The following is a 17,069-nucleotide window of genomic DNA, read 5'->3' on the forward strand; positions in this document are numbered from 1 at the left end:
TTAGAAAGGAAGAAAGCTATAGATTAATTAAAAGAATTCTTTAAAAGGTAAGCTATAGATTAATTAAAAGAATTCTTTAAAAAGAAGAAGCTATAGATTAATTAGAAGAATTCTTTAAAAAGAGAGAGCTATAGATTAATTAAAAGAATTCTTTAAAAGGTAAGCCGTAGATTAGGTCGTTGTTATTATTAATTAACTATATTAATAATTAGTATAATAATTAGTATAGATTAATACGTAAACTATACTTGTTGTTATTATTATTGTTATTGTTATTATAAAGGTAGAGTAGTAGTAGAAGAGGTAAGGTAGTAAAAGTAAAAAATATTTAGTAAAATTAATTTACTTTTAAACTCTTTATTTAATATTTAGGCTAATTTAATAGACTCTTAGTTCTTTAGACTCTTTGTTCTATATTTAGACTATTAAATAGTATAGGTATAAAATAAAGATAAAAAAAGAAAGGAGAGAAGAAGGGTTTAAAAGTAAATTAGTAATAAGTTTAAATAATACTTTAAAATTTTTTATATAATGTTTTATAATACTCTTTTACGTAATTAGTAGAAATATTAGTATAATAATTAAAATAAACAATAGATAGACGTGTTTAACGCGTCTTACTATCCTTATTCTTATTATATTATATAGTACTATTATTATAGTACTATAAGTAAGGTAGTTAGTTATAAAGTAAATTAATTTTACTAAAAATTTACTAAGCCTTTATTTTTATAATATATAAATAGATAACTCTTTACTACTTACTTACCTTTCTTTTATTAAGCTAACCTTAATTTAGTATATAGGCCCTTTCCTTACTCCCTTACTCTTTATACCTCTTACTATACTAACTTTGTTAGTCTTCTTATCTACTATTTGTTAATCGTAATTATAAAATAGCGTAAAGCCTAAAGCTAAAAGCTACTACTTATATAACTAAGTTGTCTAACTATACTACTAAAAAGAGCTATAGTACACTACCTCTAATCTAGTAAAAGGCTCTCTAGATAGCCTAACTAACCTAACTAGCTTAACTAGCCGAACAGTCTAAACCTTTAGGCTAAAAGACAAAGATTTAAACTAGGTAGTAAGTTAATTAGTATAAAGATTAGTATAAAAACTCTACTAACAAATTTAATAGCTATAGTACTAAGAGAAATAAGAAAGTACTAAAAGACTACTAAACTATTAATACTATAAGTACCCTTTATAAGGCTAGTAAAAGAGATTATACTTTAGCTACGCCTTAAATTCCGAGTCTAGAGAAGCGTAATAAAAGCCTTATAAGAATCTATAAAGGCTATATTAACTACTAAGTTTTCTTATAAGTATTTAATCTATTATACTAATCTTTATACTAATTAAACAACATATAGTAACAAATCTTACTACTATCTATACTAAACAAGTTATAATTTAGTAAAAGGATATAAAGCTTATATAGTCTATATATAATAAAATTCTTAGGTATACTATACTAAGAGGTAAAAGGCTATAAGGCTAAATTAAAAATAGAGTAGTAATAAGATTATAAGTTATAAGGTACGATTCTATTATATATTTTCTATAAATTCTTAAATGTAATCTATTAAATAACGCCTTATAAAGTAATTAGTATAAAGATTAGTATAAACTATAATTATTATACTACTACGTAATATTATTAAGGCTTAAATTACGTATTAGGGTCTTAGTAACCTATAGGTTAGGTTATAGGTTAGGGCCTACTTACTAGTCTAAACCTACCTTATAGGTTAGATCCTTATAGGTTAGGTCCTACCTATAGAAACCTAACCTATAAGGACCTATTGCGCAGCCTATATGCACGTGTCAGGGATCTCCCGCTCTCTTGGCTGCTTGGTCCCTAAGGCTCTAAGCATCTTACAATCTCAGGTTAGGCTATGCCGCCATGGAAGCTGTCAAAAAAGCTTGTTCTGAAGCTTCTTTGAAATCCAGGCTTCCGATCCCTGCGTATGAAGAAAAAGATCTCTCTGCTTGTCCACGTGCCTGGCATCAGCCATTGACAGCCAATGCCCAGTAAGGGCTACCACCACAGCAATTTGCGATGGCATGTCACCGTGGTAAGTCAAGTGGTAAGTCGAGAGGTAAGTCGAGTGGTAAGTCGAGTGGTAAGCCGAGTGGTTATTTCATATTTTCCTACTCGAGTATAAGTACATACCTCGATTCTGCTTCCGCTGCAGTTGTCCTCGGGGAAGCTCCATTTCTTTGTTGGCAACTTGGCACATCAACATCTTCGGCGACAGATTCAAGACTTCCACAGTTGCATTTCAAGCCATGACTCGAACCATTATGCGCGGCGTGGTTGCAGCGGCTCTTCTTGCCTGCGGTGTCACGGCCGATGCACAGCAAGGCAGCAAGACCGATCCAAAAGGCGGCAAGGTCCTCACAGTCGGTGTCATTGGAGGTAAGTAGCTATATGGCCATTGCACATAGACCTCGTATATCACTTTGTATTTTCAGCTACTAGACTTGTTATGTATACTAACATTGCCAACTAGACTACGGCTGGACTGGGTGGACTCCATCTCCAGATCACTTCTGCCTCGAAGTCCTTCCCAAGCTCAAGGCCGCTAACATCACGATTCCCAATGAGGTCCAGAATGACTGCGACCCCGGCGACAAGCTGTACATTGGGAATGCAACTGCCCTGCAACGTGAGTATAGTCGCGACAATCTAGACGGAATCGACTGACCATGTAAAAGTCGACACTTCTGCCTATGTAGGCCAGGTCTGTGTCTTGAAAAACTGCAGCGCCTTTGTGACTGTCGGGGACAACTTCTACGACAGCGGTATCGACTTTACCACGGGTGGCATCTTGCGCTTCCAAGAGGCATGGGTGGATATGTATAAGGAAGGTATCTTCGAGGAAGCCCCATGGTACCAGTGCCTTGGAAATCATGATATTGTCAAGGGACAGAGCGGCGTCGATTTCCAGACAAAGATTGCTCCTCTCTACGACGATCGTTGGTACTTCGTAAGTTGAACTAAGTTCTACAAGTTCACACAAGGCCATGTTGAACAACGACTGAGTTTGCTATGCAGGGCACGGAACAACTCCCTTACTACACCTACGATCTGGAGGGTGAGGATTTCTCCGCCACATTTGTAGTCATTGATTCAGACTGCTTCGTCAACGACTACCAAAATGTTCGTCCTTGACACCAACCCCTGGACCAACTCACCAAACACTCAACTAATGCTCTCTCTCTCTTAGCCAAGCTCAGTGTACTTCAATGAATACACCAAGGCCTGCCACCAAGACACCCAAACTCAGCTCAACTTCCTCTCCACCGCCTTCGCCAACTCCAAGGCCGACTGGAAGTTCCTCCAACTGCACCATGGCTTCATGTCGTCGGCGCAAAACTACACCGAGCTACAGCCAATCATGGACATTGTGCGCGCCCACAGAGGCGTCGTCCTGAACGGCCACGACCACTGCCTCGCCCACTACCAGTACAACGACACGAACTTCATCCTGAGCGGCGCAGCCGGCTACCCACAAAGTGGTGACTGCAACAACGGTGTTGCGCTTGGCCCTTACGCGAAGTTCTTGGGTGCTAATGCTAATGCTGGTGAGTTGTTTTCCTTTCGATTTCCCTTTACTTTGAGCCACGGCCCCTCTCCCGATAGCCCAGGAGCTGATGATGACGTTAGCGGCAAACGGCTTCGTGACCATGGATCTGAGCAAGGACAGCATCAACGTGGAGTACTATATGCGTGATATGGAGTTTGATGGCAGCGACATGTATCCTGTCTCTAGTGATCTTAAGCCCAGCTATAAGTTCAATATTACGGAGAAAGCGAAATAGATGAGGACACAAGATAAGGAGTGAGATTGTTACAGAAAGGGGGATTAGGGTGCGGTAGTCTAAGTGTGGAGAGCTGTGATAATATCGTGTAATGAGTAGACAAAGAAGGCAACGTGGGCCAGGCACAGGTGCCTACAGGCTACAAGTTGGGCGGACATGTACCAGAGCCTGCGCAACAAGGAGAACATAGAAAACACAGGCATTACAGGAGGGCAAGGCGTACATAGATAGGATATATTTATTGCTGGGACACTTGCACGATATTACTGGTTTTTGATTCCTTCCCCTCTAAAGGCTCTCATTATTCGCGCATCAATTCCCCGGGAGCGGAACGGAGCATATAACAGGCGGCAACACCAACGGTCAAGAGTTTATATTTCGTTGTCCATTATACCTATATTTGAAGCGTACTGGGCAGCTCCTCGGCGAAAGCTGTATAGCCAGAATCCTGTATTCCTATTTTTTGAGAGCCATAAAGATGGTTAGTTATATACCCCCCCCCCCCCCAAAAAGGGCCAAATGATCCAAATCAAAAGAAAATCGATCCACCTCCTTTTCCCCCTCTCTTGTAGTAGGTAATCATAGGCGGTGAGCTAGTCTCTACCTTATTGTCGCCCTTACTACCTACCTCAGGTAGTGTGGTGGGGTTTCCCCCTAGGTACACATAGGTTTCCGGGTCATGTGACAGCTGTCTAGGGATAGGTCTTGCGTAGTTAAGGTGGTTTTGAACTTTTCATTGGCTGTTTGGATTTTTATTATAATGCTGCCTTCTGAAGTCCTGCTCTAACTAATATTTCACTAGGTTGCCAATAAATTCAAGCGTAATAACTTAACTATTGATTTCTCAAAAGAGAGTCTATGCTTCTGCTATTCGGATCTCTATGAGGGCAACGTCATGTTTACAGATACAGGCACTCTCTACATTATAGATTTCGAACATGCCGCGTTCCTCCCAACAAGCTTTATGACTTTGTCACTCTCTCTGGACAGACCTATTAATGAAGCTCTCCGGAATAAGCTTAGTCTCCCACAAGAGAATCTGAACGCAATGCAAGCAGCTAGATATTATTTCCAGATATCGGGGCACGGAGTTGGTAAGTGTTTCATAAAGTATCTATCTTCTAACATACTAACCGATGACCACTACAGGCTTGCCTCTAGATGACCCTTGGAGGGACATTAAGAGGAAACGTCGGTCACCAAATGCTCACCAGCCACCTAATCCGATGTCAGATAATACCGAGCATCTGCCTTCAGGTTGTAGAACTAATTCTACAGAGTCTGATGCTTAGTTTTGGCATGTTATGTTTTGAGATATCCACTGTAATAATTTAGACGAAACTGCCGATTTGTATCATGATTCATGCTGATTTTCTACTTAATAAACAGTAGTTTAATTCACGGTTTAATCCGCTTACTAAGATCTCCTTACACCCTAAATGATAGCTTGGAGCTCCCTTTACCCGGTAGCCTATAAGGCTATAAGACTGGCTACTGTGGCGGGGATCAATCATTCAATATGGCCAAAAGGAATATCAAGGCTTTTGGAAGAGGGGATGAAAGGAATCGAGTAAGGTGGAAATAGAAGAGACATTTTCTTAAGTGTCCTAATTCCTTGTACCTATATTCTGTGTCCTGTCACCTGTTCTCCTAAAACTGTATACACCAATCAAAGTAACATTCATTACCTTAAAGCTCATTACTCAAGCCATAAAACCTCTCTCCTTAACAAACAACATATTAACTACTCTTGTTGCCTGATAAGGTGTCTGAAGGAAAGTGATGATCCCTGAACAAGAGACCAGGAAGAGATCCTATATAGTCCAGAACTGCGTACGTGCGTACATTGAACACATGCTTCTGTAGCTCATCAACTGATGCGTACTCCATAGACGCAACACAATCTCTAAACAGTGGGTGCCTGATAAGTCCACCTCCAACCGGTCCAGGGGGGGTTCCAGCATGAACTTTGATAGAAAGAAATAGCTTTATAGCCTTGGCTATTTGGTCGAAGCATTCTTCTAGTTGATCGTCTGGCGTGCCCTTTTCCAACAACTCTTTAACAGTCTCCCCGTGAACATAATCCATAACGATGTGTACTTTATAGTCCCGCTTCACAACGCGGTAGATCTCGGGAACCCGGATACCCGCGCGGTCTTCCTGCGGCATCTGCTCGAGAATATCAAACACAAAAGCCTGGTTTCGTATCTCTTCCATTATTCCAAAACCCTCGTCATCGCATTTGATAAAGACGATCGGCGCTTCTTTAGGATACGCGAAGCCCTTGATACCGCGCCTGTCCTCATCGACGTCGGGGTATCGCTCGGAAGCTACGACGATTTCGTCATCTGTTGGCAGCTGTGGCGGCGCCTTGTGCCGCCGGCCGGCATTAATCACTGTCGACATGGCAATGAATTCTGGGGAATAGCCTGTAGCAGAAGCCTTTGATAAACAGTGGATAGAGTTGGCTGTCGGAAGAGTATGATGGCGATTGATTGATTGATTGATTAGACATAGTAGAAAGTTTGGCGCTTATCTTGTGCACACGGATCAAATGCACAACTTCAGTCCATGTCCCAGTATAAGGTAGATGGATGTAAAAGTACCAACCAATTAATCCCATTGCATTCTACCGAGAGACATTCGGCGCGTTGATTGGTTAGAAAAATCGCGGGCCGGCTCGGCTACTAGCGGCGGTATTTCAGCCACATTGTAGGTAGCCGAGCCTTCTTCAGCCACCCCCTTTCACCTGCGAGACGACGCGTCTAGACTTCTGCGCACATCATCCTTTTCGCGTCCTTCATCGCTTTTCCATCCATCTCTCTCTTCTCTCCCAGTCTTACCTTTCCCCTACATTTCTCAGTGCACCCGATTTCCAGTGATTGCCATGCCAATACCACGCCGCCTTTTGCGTGGGGAGATTACGTACTCCAGCGCAAAGTCCGATGAAACCAACATCCTCCATAAACTGACGTATTGGGACCAAAGAGCCAAGTTCTTCGATCATCTATATGAAAATCGGAGCTTGATTCAAGCAGTGGTTGCTCACCACCTTGGGTTAAGTGCAAAGGAGGCGTGTCAAGTTGCGGAACGGGACGAGTGGTTGAATGGGAGCTTCAATCTTTGTATTCCTATCACCATTGACGGCTGGAAATCTCATTCCAGTAAACGTGTTATATTCCGACTTCCCCTCCCGTATCGGGTTGGTGAACTCTTTCGGCCGGGCAATGCAGATGAGAAGCTTCGATGTGAGGCTGGAACCTACGCATGGCTTCAAGAACATTGCCCAACTGTGCCTATACCTCGCCTATATGGGTTTGGGCTATCAACCGGCCAGACTGTATGGATAATGCATTTTAAATGAGATGATTTGCTGACTTGATCTAGTTTACGGCTCTTGAAAACCTTCCTTTTGGCACTCGCTGTATACAATATCTCCGCCGCAGGATGTTAGCATGGCTCGGATATCCGGTCCCTTCTCACTATGTCCGGCACCATAGCCGATGCCAAAGTTTAGGTACCTTGGGTACTGGCTATCTAATAATTGATTATATTGAGGAGACGCAAGGCGTGATGCTCTCAGACACGTGGGACGAGAGGCGCAATGATGTAGCGCTACGGAAGAACCTGTTTCGAGATCTCTGCCGGGTACTACTCAACCTTGCCCGAGTGCCTTTACCCCGGATTGGCTCTTTCATTATTGATGACAATGGATTGTTGAGCCTGGCAAACAGGCCTCTCTCTCTAGAGATTCAAGACCTGGAAAATGAGCACATACCAGTGGATATTCCTCGAGACTTTACCTACTCTACTGTGGACTCCTATGTTGTCGATACGCTTGCTTTTCATGACAGTCGTCTACGTCATCAGCCAAATGCCATTAGCAATATGGAAGACTGCATATACCAGATGTCAGCCTTGACTATGATGAAGACAGTCTCCTCTTTGTTTTTGCAGCGCGACCTCCGCCGTGGGCCTTTTGTTTTTACCCTCACCGATCTACACCAGAGCAATATTTTTGTTGATAAGGATTGGAATATCAGATGTCTAATCGATCTTGAATGGGCGTGCTCACGTCCGATTGAGATGCTACATCCTCCTCGTTGGCTAACAAATCAAGCCGTGGATATGATCGATGTGGTCGAATATGACAAAATTCGGCACGAATTCATGGACATCCTGGAAGAAGTAGAGCAGGACTTTTGCGCTGGAGGTCACGAAATCACAAGACTGTCACCGCTTATGAAACAAGGGTGGGAAATGGGGACGTTCTGGTATTCCCTAGCTCTCCGCAGCCCAACAGGTCTCTTTAGAGTGTTCTACGATCACATCCAGCCAAGCCTAGCAAAGGGGCATGAAGATGACAGTTCATTCTACCAAATCGTGATGTATTATTGGACAAAGAACACGAGTACGTTTGTTTCGGAGAAGACGAAAGACAAGGAGGACTATGACTTGCGGCTCCGAGAAGCATTTAAAGCTTGAACCAATACAGAGGATGTCAAAACCGCGGACATAAGTCTGTTCCTCTCTCCTGAACCGACTTGGACTCTTGCTCATCGCTAGCCCTTTCTTCGGCTTCCCTATCTTTCAAATCCAGAACTGTCTCACCAAGGGCCTTCAGTTCTGTTTTCATCCTGGCTGCCATTGCTGCTTCTGCAGAAGAAGACCTTTGTTTCATGGCCTTGGGCTGCACCTTCACACCGACGCGACCGACCATTGCCTCTTCAACAGTTCCATCGTGTGACGAATCTGAGCGTCGATCACCCATTATATGTTGGTGACGTTTGTGTCTTGATCCTTCGCGGGTTCTCGGATTAGTATCGCGATGAAGCCCATGACTATGCCGAACGAGGTTGTATAAGGCGGCGCATGCCTGGAGTTGAAAAGCTGAGAGCCTACTGCGCCACCTACCTGAGCATAACTGATAGCAAACGCAATAGCGAATGCTGACCCTGTTGCTTCTTTGGTTGTCTGTACTCTGTACTCGCCAGGGCACTAGTACGCACTACATTGCTTAGGTATATACCTACACAACACTCGCCTATTATCCACCGAGACTTCAGACCTCTAAATACTCTCTATAGAGCGATACCCTATATCCCAGTGACTTTGGCATTGCAAAGGCCGTCAAGAAGTCACAGACTGTGCGATACTATATGGCACCTGAGCTATCCAGGAGGGTGCCATACCTTGATATTACTCTAATTGTTCCTCTCTGACGATATCTTTTTCAATACCATGTAAGTTCGGGTGCGTTGTGTGATAATTTCTCTCGACTGTCTTTCCTCGACTCTTGAACACTCCTCCTGTAATGCCACCCTTCTCGAACAGATGATCAACATCCTCGAGCTCAAGCTGGTTAGTTTCCGGGAAGAAGCAGTAAACAATGGGAACCCAGCAAGCGTTTAAGACAGCGAATATGATGAATGTACTAATTATGCGTCAGCTTTGGAGACAGTGGAGTATATATATTTGAAATCTACTTACCGCCAGGAGATGTTGCCGATTGCGATAGGTGTGATTTGAACCACAGTGAAGACACACATCCAATTGATGAAAGAGCCAAGGGCTTGGCCTCGAGAGCGAATTCGTGTGGTCGAGATCTCCGCAGGGTAGAACCAAGGAATTGGTAACCACCCAATACCGAGGAAAATCTGGAAGACAAACACCATGGCCGTAGCACCAATAGCTGCTGGTTTGGTTCCAACCGAAAGAAGGATAGAGCACAAAGAGAAACATAAGCAGAGGCCAGCGGCCGATACCATGAGAAGGAACCGCCGGCCATAGCGATCTACTGTCCAGAGCGGGATAAAGGAAGCAGCGAGGTAAGTGAGAGAGGTACAGCCACCTAGAATTAAGGAGGTATTTCGAGAGAGATGCATTGCATTCTGATAAATCACCTAATTCGATATCCAACGTCAGTATAACTTTTGTCAGAGAATAGACGTCAACCGTACCGGAGCATAATAATTAATCATGTTAGCTCCGGTGAATTGCTGCATGAGATTGACAGCGCAGCAAAGAATAATTCGCCGGAGATTCTGGAGCTTGCCTCCCTGGAGAAGCTCGGAATAACGGAAGGGTCCTCCCAAACTCTCAATCTCGATGGACGCCTCAATCTGCTGACACTGGAAGATGACATCTGGATGATCCACAGTAGCATCACCTCCCTGTAGCCTTGCAAGGACCTCGGCTGCCTCCAAGTTTTTATTGTTCTCCATCAGATATCGGGGTGTCTCCGGCAACGGTAAAATCTGAAGGACCAGCAAGGTAGCAAAAACGCCCTGGAATGCCATCGGAAAACGCCATTGAGAGGGACCGTTAACGAAACTATAGGGTTAAGTTTGGTACTGCATGACTTCTAGTTAAAAGGGGCGTACCTCATTCCATAGTCTAGCCAGTAAGCTATACAGACACCAACAATAGTGACAACTGCTTGCATGCTCAAAAGCATACCCCGATTAGTACCTCGCGCCATCTCCGACTGGTAGATTGGTACTGTGGAACCTACATCTTGTAAGCGTTCCCTGTCGAGAAGATATAACCTGGCAAATTGAGCTTACTGTTGAAGCCATTGCCAATACCAGTGACAATTCTACCCACTAGCAGTTGGGCGAGGGATTGCGAAGATGCCAGAATTATCGTACCTGAAGGTTTGAAGATTAGCACCGCATTTTGTGAAGGGCAGTATTAGTATGACTTATTACCTATGATCATGGTTGAACCTCCAGCAAAAATTACTCTTTTCCGACCAAATCGCTCCCCAAAAGCGACGCAGAGTAGAGACCCCAGAGCGCAACCAATCTGCATCCAAGTTAATATCATCGCATCGCAGCGACAGGGAAAGAGAAGTACTGACGTCGTAAAGGGAGACAATTGTGCCCTGGAGCGATGAATCCGGGCTATTGAAGTCATGTCCGAATTGATTATTTGCTCCAATTATCCCGGACATTACACCCTGGGCAAGTATTAGGGCAGTCTACAGTGTCGAGAATTCGAGGATGGGGCTTGCCTGGTCGTATCCAAGAAGGAGAAACGCTTGACAGCTGGCCGCTACATCAAAGATCAGTCACGAACCTTAGCATACTATTCTTCTTGGAGCAAACCAGTAATGGCCCAGTCGAGGCGCCTCCCCTTCATCAAGGGGCCTTCCCCAAACATTTTAGAGCGGCAAGAATTGCGATTCGTTCAATCCGATTCTTCTCAAGAGCTGTAGCATGAATCGGAGTACCAAAAGACGTCAAGGGGTGAGATCGTATATAGACATTTGTGCAGCTCAAAATCAGGGGCAATATATAACTTGTTGCATTGCGGGGTACAAGAGCTGGAGGGGAGCCTGCTTTCGCTGTCATTTAACCCGGTTGCCGAGTGTGGAGAAACCTTGCCAGCTATAACTGAGCTCCGCCCCGGTTCCGCCGCCCCGGTTCCGCCGCCCCGGTTCCGCTGCCCCTGAGTCCTGACTCGAGTAGGCTTAGCGCTCTGGTCTCTGGGTATGGCGGGGACCATTGCATTTCCGTGAGATGCTGAAACCCGGGGAAGAGAAGGAGAGTGTGTGAGAGGTGGGAATAGTATAAGTACCTTCTATAAGTACAGGCTCAGCTCGCGTATGTGTGTCCCCCGTCCCTCTTCCCTGCGACAATGCCTCCCCCCGTATGCTTTGCGCCCGGAGAAGCATTCCAACTCGATATCCTCTTCCAGTCCTTCCATGTAGCCGTTGCACAAGCCATCATACTTAGAGTAAGCCACAGAGAGAGAGGATGACCTGATCAGAACCCCTTTCCCCATTAACGTCGCCAACGTAGGCCAAAAACCCATTTCCCACTTTTGCTCCAACAACCGCCGCTTGCGACTCGTCGACAGGTTCAGGGGAGAAGACATGCGATTGCGTTGTGGCGTCAGAGATAGGAACGAAAATCTTTTCGTGCTGTCGAGCATTCTTAATATGGAGGACCTTCATGCTGTACGGAGCTGGCATTGTACCCTTAATGTCTCCGGCAGGAAGGGTGCAGGAGGGGTTGAATCTAAAGGTCGTCCGATGATAATCTCCACTTTTCCAAGGCAGACCGAGCCTGTCAAAGAAGTTGTCAAATGCGTCCATGTGGGCGAAGTTGGGGAAGTGTAAGCCGATTATCACCAGACCTCCATTTCGAAGGTAGGGCAGAATATGTCCAAGCACTTCTGCATGCTCTCTTTTCGTCAAGCCTTCGTCGGTCACAAGGATCGCTTTTGGGGTATTAGCTTCGAGATACCGGATCGCACCGCTGGCGGACTTGGCCCGTTTCACGCGTGCAGAGTTGGAGAGGCTGTCGAACAAGGACGAGTACACCTGATCGAGGAAGCTCTGGAACTCGAGACTGAGGAGGAAGATCTCGGGAAGTTCGACGGAAGCCATTGGGAGGAAAGCTTTGGGTTGTTTGCGAGAATGGGGCAGGATGATTGGTGGTGTATCGTGGGGAGGGAGAAAGGGAAGGGAAGCAGAAAACCGGGACACAGCCACAGACGCCCCGGTTCTCCAGCCACTTCGTAGAGGCACCAGCCACTGGTTCATGCCTTACTTTCGAGGCCTTTACTGCAAATATTGTTTGAGGCGCCCCTCTCCGTCGTTTCTGGATACTAAGGTCTAGGCATTTCGAAGCCCTGGAAGCTATCTCCAGAAAGTATAATGTATCATGTCTCTCTAAGGTAAGATGTCAGGCAGAAAAGGGCCGGAGACTCATATCATCTATGTACGTACCGACGGTGCCGTGGTCCTATATCCCTGCCAAGCCAGCAGTCACATTCATAATTCATTACTTATCTTTTTTCTTAATCAGGAGCATTGACCAGCTGCCAAAACGCTCTTTATCGGGCTTGTCAAGGGTCCACCGAGATAAATACCTATCTACCTACCTAGTATGTACCTTAAGCCATCGCGACGGGGAAACACCCCTTCCATCGTCGTTCGGCTACTTATCTCGGCTAAACCCCTGATTCGGATCCCAATCGGGTAATTATCCGGGAAGGGTCTTGGCCGCAATCTTCCCATGCCCATGATATCTGCGGGATCCGGAGAAACCTTGTTCCACGTTATCCTCCCCGCCTTGAAACAGAAACCGAAACTCTGGAAACTTCATCTGTCTCTGTAGAGCCCACTTTCGCATCCAGTCTGAGCAGAAATTCAAGATGGAATTAATAGATATGGGCCTTGGCCTCGAGGGCACCCACGTCCTGGTCACAGGTGCTGCTGGTTTTATTGGTACGATTCACACTTCCCTTCTTCCGGGTCATCTCCAACAAAGCATGATCCGTCGAGGAAGCATTTTCATTTGCATACAAACCTGCAATCAGCATCCCAGTTTAAGAAGTTCACTAGATTATAACTATTTCAACTAACAATCTCCAGGCAGCGCCTGCGTCACGGCCTTTCTCTCCGCCGGCGCCTATGTGACCGCCGTGGACATCAATTCTACCAAGCTGGAAAGCCTTGGCCAACACGCCCATCTTTTCAAGGTGGTCGCTGACATTACATCTGAAGAAGAACTTGAAGCAGCATTTGAGTCCGCACGTGCGAAGTTCGGTGTTGTGGCCTGCTGCATCGCCCTGGCTTCGTTGGACTTGAGCGTTCTGAAGCACCCAGACAGCGTTCTAGACCTGGAAGTTTCCCAGTTCAAACGCACCTTGGAAGTCAACGTCGTGGGTACTTTCCTGACGGCACGTACATGGCTACGTGATTTAACTCAGCATGGGAATCCGAACATCACGCGGAATGCATCGGTGATTATTGTCGGCTCTGAGTCTGGTCACTTCGGCGAGGCCTCGAACCCAGATTACTCGTCTGGAAAATCCGCGGTACAGTATGGTCTGGTGCAGAGTCTGAAAGCAAGTGTGCCGAAACTCTTCCCAGGTGCGAGAGTCAATGCGATTGCGCCTGGTCCGGTCGACACGCCTCAATTCAGGAAGGAGTGTGCGCAGAATCCGCTTCAATTATACCTAGATTCGCAAGCTACGAGCGCCTCTGGGAAACCAGTCTCGCCAGAATCTGTGGCGAAAGGGATTGTGTTTTTGGCTAGTGAGGCTTGGAGCGGGAGTGTAATGGGTCAGATACTCAATGTCGACGGTGGGAAGTTCGGGAAGCTGATGTGGGAAAGAGGGCAATTGTGATTGCGAGCTGGTCATATGTAGTTGCAACTTTGAGTCAGTTTCTGTCGTTGCCACTGCTTGCAAACCTTCCACTCTTTGGATATCCTTGGCAAGCATTGGACGCCATAGGTATGCTCCCAGGAGTCCCTGATGGGGCATTGGGGGATACTTGTGAAGGCCGGTTTAGGTAGCAATGATCGCACCGCGAAATACATGTCGGGCCCAGAATATTGTTTGAGCGTGTAGTTTCATCATTATCTTGTTTCTAGAACCAACGAGTCCTTGTTTTTTGGAGGGGGCCAATACCCTAAATATCCTCCGCAGAGGTACAAGAGATACTCCTTACTCCTCCCCACCAGCTATCCAGTGCTCAGCTTCCGTACAAAGAAGCAAATCATACCAAAAGTCCCAATCATAATAAAAGTCAACGCACAGAAAATATAATTATTCTTGTACTATCCCTCTAACGGAGTCATATGCCCCTTGCATCACGTGTTCTGCGCTACCATTGTCGGCATCATACACATGACACCCTCGAACTGCCGCATTAGGTGGGGTATAGACTTCGAACAGTTTAGTATCTCTTATATGAACAGTCGGCAACAACTTACGATGTAAAGAAACAGCATAATTCGATTGGCTTGGGTTGGCAATGGAATGTAGGCCCAACTGATCAGACATGTAGGTAACCTTCCCCGTGCCGTACTCCGCTTTAGCTGTCTGTTTTAACTTTCCTTCGGTCCCGGGAAACTTGGGGATGGCAAATCTCCTCTCGACCAATTCCCCCTGCAGGATCTTCATCAGACAATGCGAGTCAGCGTGGTCATGTACTGCGCTCCGCTTGCCCGGAGTCCAAACGAGGATGAGGAGGTTGAAGATCCCGGGAACCTCGAGGACAAGGTTGCGTGTGTACTGTTTTGAGGGGTTGGCATGGGCGTATGCGGACCAGTGGAGAGGATTAGAAACGTAGGAACGGAGGATGGATGTGAGTTGGGGGAGATTAGCGGTAGGAGTTTGAGTTAATGATCTAGTGATGGAATATAGAAGATGTGTGAATGGCGAGTCGCTGATTTGGCGGTGAGAGGGAGAGTGATTTGACAGCGAGGCCCTGTTTCGAAAATCTGGCTTGACTGTTAATCACGATCTATTGGGAATCTGGAAGATTGAGACGTGCCATCTGGAATGAAAGGGGACGGATCTTGTTGTTTGAGCTCGATTCCGTCATATTTCGAATTTCTGGCTATCCCAGCGATACAGCCTGTTGCAACGCCCAAGGTTCGTGGACTTGAAGCGATAGGGGTTGATCGCGAAAATCGCGCGAGGCTCGGCTTGAATGGATTCATGATGAAAATCTCAGACGACAGAGTATCAGGGAGCAAGAAAACAGTTGCGAGAGCCTTGTAGAGAGGAACGATTTTTGCAAATTGATGATTGTGAAGAGAAGAGGGGATGAAAAGGGTTGAGTCTGGGCGACACGTTAACTAACTCGCTTTCCAGGGATCCGGCCTCGGGAACATCCTTGGTTTGGTAGGTGGCATGATAGGAGACATGACTTGTTTTCCGGGGCATTATTAACAGCAACTGCGCCACCAGACCTGTCTGGGTACTCCTCTCCTCCCCCTCCCTGTCTCGAAACGGTAGAATGATCTCAAAATTCCGCAGTCGTTTGTGACATCTCATACGGCTTCACCCTCACCGAGCTTCAAGCAATCGACTTTCGTGTTGAGGACCCCCAAAGATTCTTCGAATATGGTTGTGACGACGTAGGTATCCGCACAAGTCGCACTGACCTTCCCCAGTGTGTTTTCCGAGCGAAAGCTAACCCTCCTATGATTCATTCCCCCTCTTGCACTCGCCTTCCATCGGTCAATGTCCTCAGGACATCCGGAATCGAAATCCAATCAGAAGGGTTGAGCGGGGTCATCAGGTCCACGGTGGCGGGATGATCCTTATCGGCTTCCCGTACTCGCTTTGGCGGTGTGCCACACACACGTACTTTGCAATCAGACACAGATGAGAGTCTCCCCTGACAAAAGAGAATGTAGGTGGGGAGGGAAAGAGTAAAGGGGCAAAAGAGATGAGATGAAGGATGAACCCATCCATATGCCTTGTGATGATACCTCAAAGAGAAACCAGATGACACGGTGAAATGTCGTCATTATTGACCACCAACAAAACTGATGTAGACTCAACTCAAGAGACCCCAAGAGGTCCTTGTAACACGAAAGAGCAACCAAGATAACAGCTCAGGGGAGCCTCCAATGAGAATTCGGCTGAGGACCATCTGAACCTCCCAGAGCAACTCGACTCTCGTGAAATCATCACTCGTCTCTGCGTCCTGGAACCCATCTGCATGTTGGCCACTGTGGTACACCGGACTCGAAACACAAGAGCAAACCCGCTCGAGTCCGTTTCATTGGTCGTGTGCACTTGCGCAAAAGTCTGCCGTAGACTCCCTTGCCGTCTGGTTCTCTCTCTTGAGTTGGAAAGCAAAGAAAAGTCGGGTAGAAACCGTCAAACTTTGAGGAAAATCGTAGATACTTCTACATTGATATCAGGAGGCAAAAGGAGTAAAATAGACGAAAAAGAGGAAAGAAAAGGGGTGGAGAGAAGGCCTCATAAAGTATTCGTCGTCCAGTGACTTGAGCCTAGCCTTAGCGAGGACAAGGGCGATGGCGTGCGAATTGCAATTTTCACGTGACTTCAAGAGCGGTCATTCAAGACATGCACGTGATGCTACCATTTATTGGTGCCTAAGGTAAGTCAGGCATTCTTTGTCGGATATCTCCGGGCACGTCTCGCTTATGGCTTGCCTCCGTCACCATTTTGGGAAGGCGGTGTGAAGCGGCAGGCGCTTATGCCTTACCTTATCTCCTTGTCGCGCCAAGCCGGCGACCTCCACCACGCGTATCGTGAAGTTTTTCGTCTATCAACGGCCACTATCAACACCAGATGCCTGTTCTATCTCGGGCTGACAGGATACAGACTACCTGACTCATCATTCAAGTGAACTTCTGGGGCTGACAGGGGAGTTTATCCGGTGGACAATGACAAGAGTGGGATGCAACTGTAATTCCAGCTTATCAAGCAGCATCTTCTCCATCTATCTCTCTTGC

General features: G+C 46.1%; 9 protein-coding genes across 9 annotated transcripts; 4 read left to right on the top strand and 5 right to left on the bottom strand.

Moving 5' to 3' along the window:
* Positions 1–2,310: 2,310 nt before the first annotated feature.
* On the top strand, positions 2,311–3,831 carry M430DRAFT_93686 (hypothetical protein; the record flags this gene model as incomplete). Its single annotated transcript, XM_024869784.1, has 6 exons — positions 2,311–2,425; positions 2,520–2,675; positions 2,725–2,996; positions 3,065–3,169; positions 3,237–3,594; positions 3,677–3,831. 6 exons carry the CDS (start codon positions 2,311–2,313, stop codon positions 3,829–3,831), a joined length of 1,161 nt encoding a protein of 386 aa, XP_024725804.1.
* A 478-nt stretch (positions 3,832–4,309) lies between these two features.
* Positions 4,310–5,123, top strand: M430DRAFT_24627 (hypothetical protein; the record flags this gene model as incomplete). Its single annotated transcript, XM_024865106.1, has 3 exons — positions 4,310–4,312; positions 4,634–4,925; positions 4,981–5,123. The coding sequence occupies 3 exons, from the start codon at positions 4,310–4,312 to the stop codon at positions 5,121–5,123; spliced, it is 438 nt and encodes a 145-aa protein (XP_024725805.1).
* Positions 5,124–5,571: 448 nt separating this feature from the next.
* Positions 5,572–6,237, bottom strand: M430DRAFT_24628 (hypothetical protein; the record flags this gene model as incomplete). The annotated part of the gene is made up of 1 exon (XM_024865107.1): positions 5,572–6,237. The coding sequence occupies one exon, from the start codon at positions 6,235–6,237 to the stop codon at positions 5,572–5,574; it is 666 nt and encodes a 221-aa protein (XP_024725806.1).
* Positions 6,238–6,718: 481 nt separating this feature from the next.
* On the top strand, positions 6,719–8,316 carry M430DRAFT_15505 (hypothetical protein; the record flags this gene model as incomplete). The annotated part of the gene is made up of 2 exons (XM_024863265.1): positions 6,719–7,171; positions 7,219–8,316. 2 exons carry the CDS (start codon positions 6,719–6,721, stop codon positions 8,314–8,316), a joined length of 1,551 nt encoding a protein of 516 aa, XP_024725807.1.
* A 714-nt stretch (positions 8,317–9,030) lies between these two features.
* On the bottom strand, positions 9,031–10,974 carry M430DRAFT_47303 (hypothetical protein; the record flags this gene model as incomplete). The annotated part of the gene is made up of 9 exons (XM_024867914.1): positions 9,031–9,265; positions 9,322–9,734; positions 9,792–10,164; positions 10,215–10,341; positions 10,398–10,481; positions 10,542–10,638; positions 10,694–10,792; positions 10,847–10,887; positions 10,941–10,974. 9 exons carry the CDS (start codon positions 10,972–10,974, stop codon positions 9,031–9,033), a joined length of 1,503 nt encoding a protein of 500 aa, XP_024725808.1.
* Positions 10,936–11,308, bottom strand: M430DRAFT_165238 (hypothetical protein). The gene has a single exon (XM_024863476.1). The coding sequence runs from the start codon at positions 11,184–11,186 to the stop codon at positions 10,974–10,976; it is 213 nt and encodes a 70-aa protein (XP_024725809.1). The 5' UTR covers positions 11,187–11,308; the 3' UTR covers positions 10,936–10,973.
* M430DRAFT_32716 (hypothetical protein) lies at positions 11,261–12,265 on the bottom strand. The gene has a single exon (XM_024866220.1). The coding sequence runs from the start codon at positions 12,224–12,226 to the stop codon at positions 11,567–11,569; it is 660 nt and encodes a 219-aa protein (XP_024725810.1). The 5' UTR covers positions 12,227–12,265; the 3' UTR covers positions 11,261–11,566.
* Positions 12,266–12,960: 695 nt separating this feature from the next.
* On the top strand, positions 12,961–14,297 carry M430DRAFT_113867 (hypothetical protein). Its single transcript, XM_024861532.1, has 2 exons — positions 12,961–13,069; positions 13,217–14,297. The coding sequence occupies exons 1-2, from the start codon at positions 12,997–12,999 to the stop codon at positions 13,972–13,974; spliced, it is 831 nt and encodes a 276-aa protein (XP_024725811.1). The 5' UTR covers positions 12,961–12,996; the 3' UTR covers positions 13,975–14,297.
* Positions 14,298–14,397: 100 nt separating this feature from the next.
* On the bottom strand, positions 14,398–15,296 carry M430DRAFT_47306 (hypothetical protein; the record flags this gene model as incomplete). Its single annotated transcript, XM_024867915.1, has 3 exons — positions 14,398–14,516; positions 14,565–15,074; positions 15,128–15,296. The coding sequence occupies 3 exons, from the start codon at positions 15,294–15,296 to the stop codon at positions 14,398–14,400; spliced, it is 798 nt and encodes a 265-aa protein (XP_024725812.1).
* Positions 15,297–17,069: the final 1,773 nt, after the last annotated feature.

Source organism: Amorphotheca resinae, assembly GCF_003019875.1.
Source record: "Amorphotheca resinae ATCC 22711 unplaced genomic scaffold M430scaffold_1, whole genome shotgun sequence".
NCBI classification, from domain to species: domain Eukaryota; kingdom Fungi; phylum Ascomycota; class Leotiomycetes; order Helotiales; family Amorphothecaceae; genus Amorphotheca; species Amorphotheca resinae.

Excerpts from the sequence above, each read along its gene's own strand:
- M430DRAFT_113867 (XM_024861532.1), top strand. The coding sequence starts at position 12,997 with ATGGAATTAATAGATATGGGCCTTGGCCTCGAGGGCACCCACGTCCTG. Across the intron at positions 13,070-13,216 it reads AGGTGCTGCTGGTTTTATTG|GCAGCGCCTGCGTCACGGCC; the intron begins GTACGATTCACA and ends AACAATCTCCAG.
- M430DRAFT_32716 (XM_024866220.1), bottom strand. The coding sequence starts at position 12,226 with ATGGCTTCCGTCGAACTTCCCGAGATCTTCCTCCTCAGTCTCGAGTTC.
- M430DRAFT_165238 (XM_024863476.1), bottom strand. The coding sequence starts at position 11,186 with ATGACAGCGAAAGCAGGCTCCCCTCCAGCTCTTGTACCCCGCAATGCA.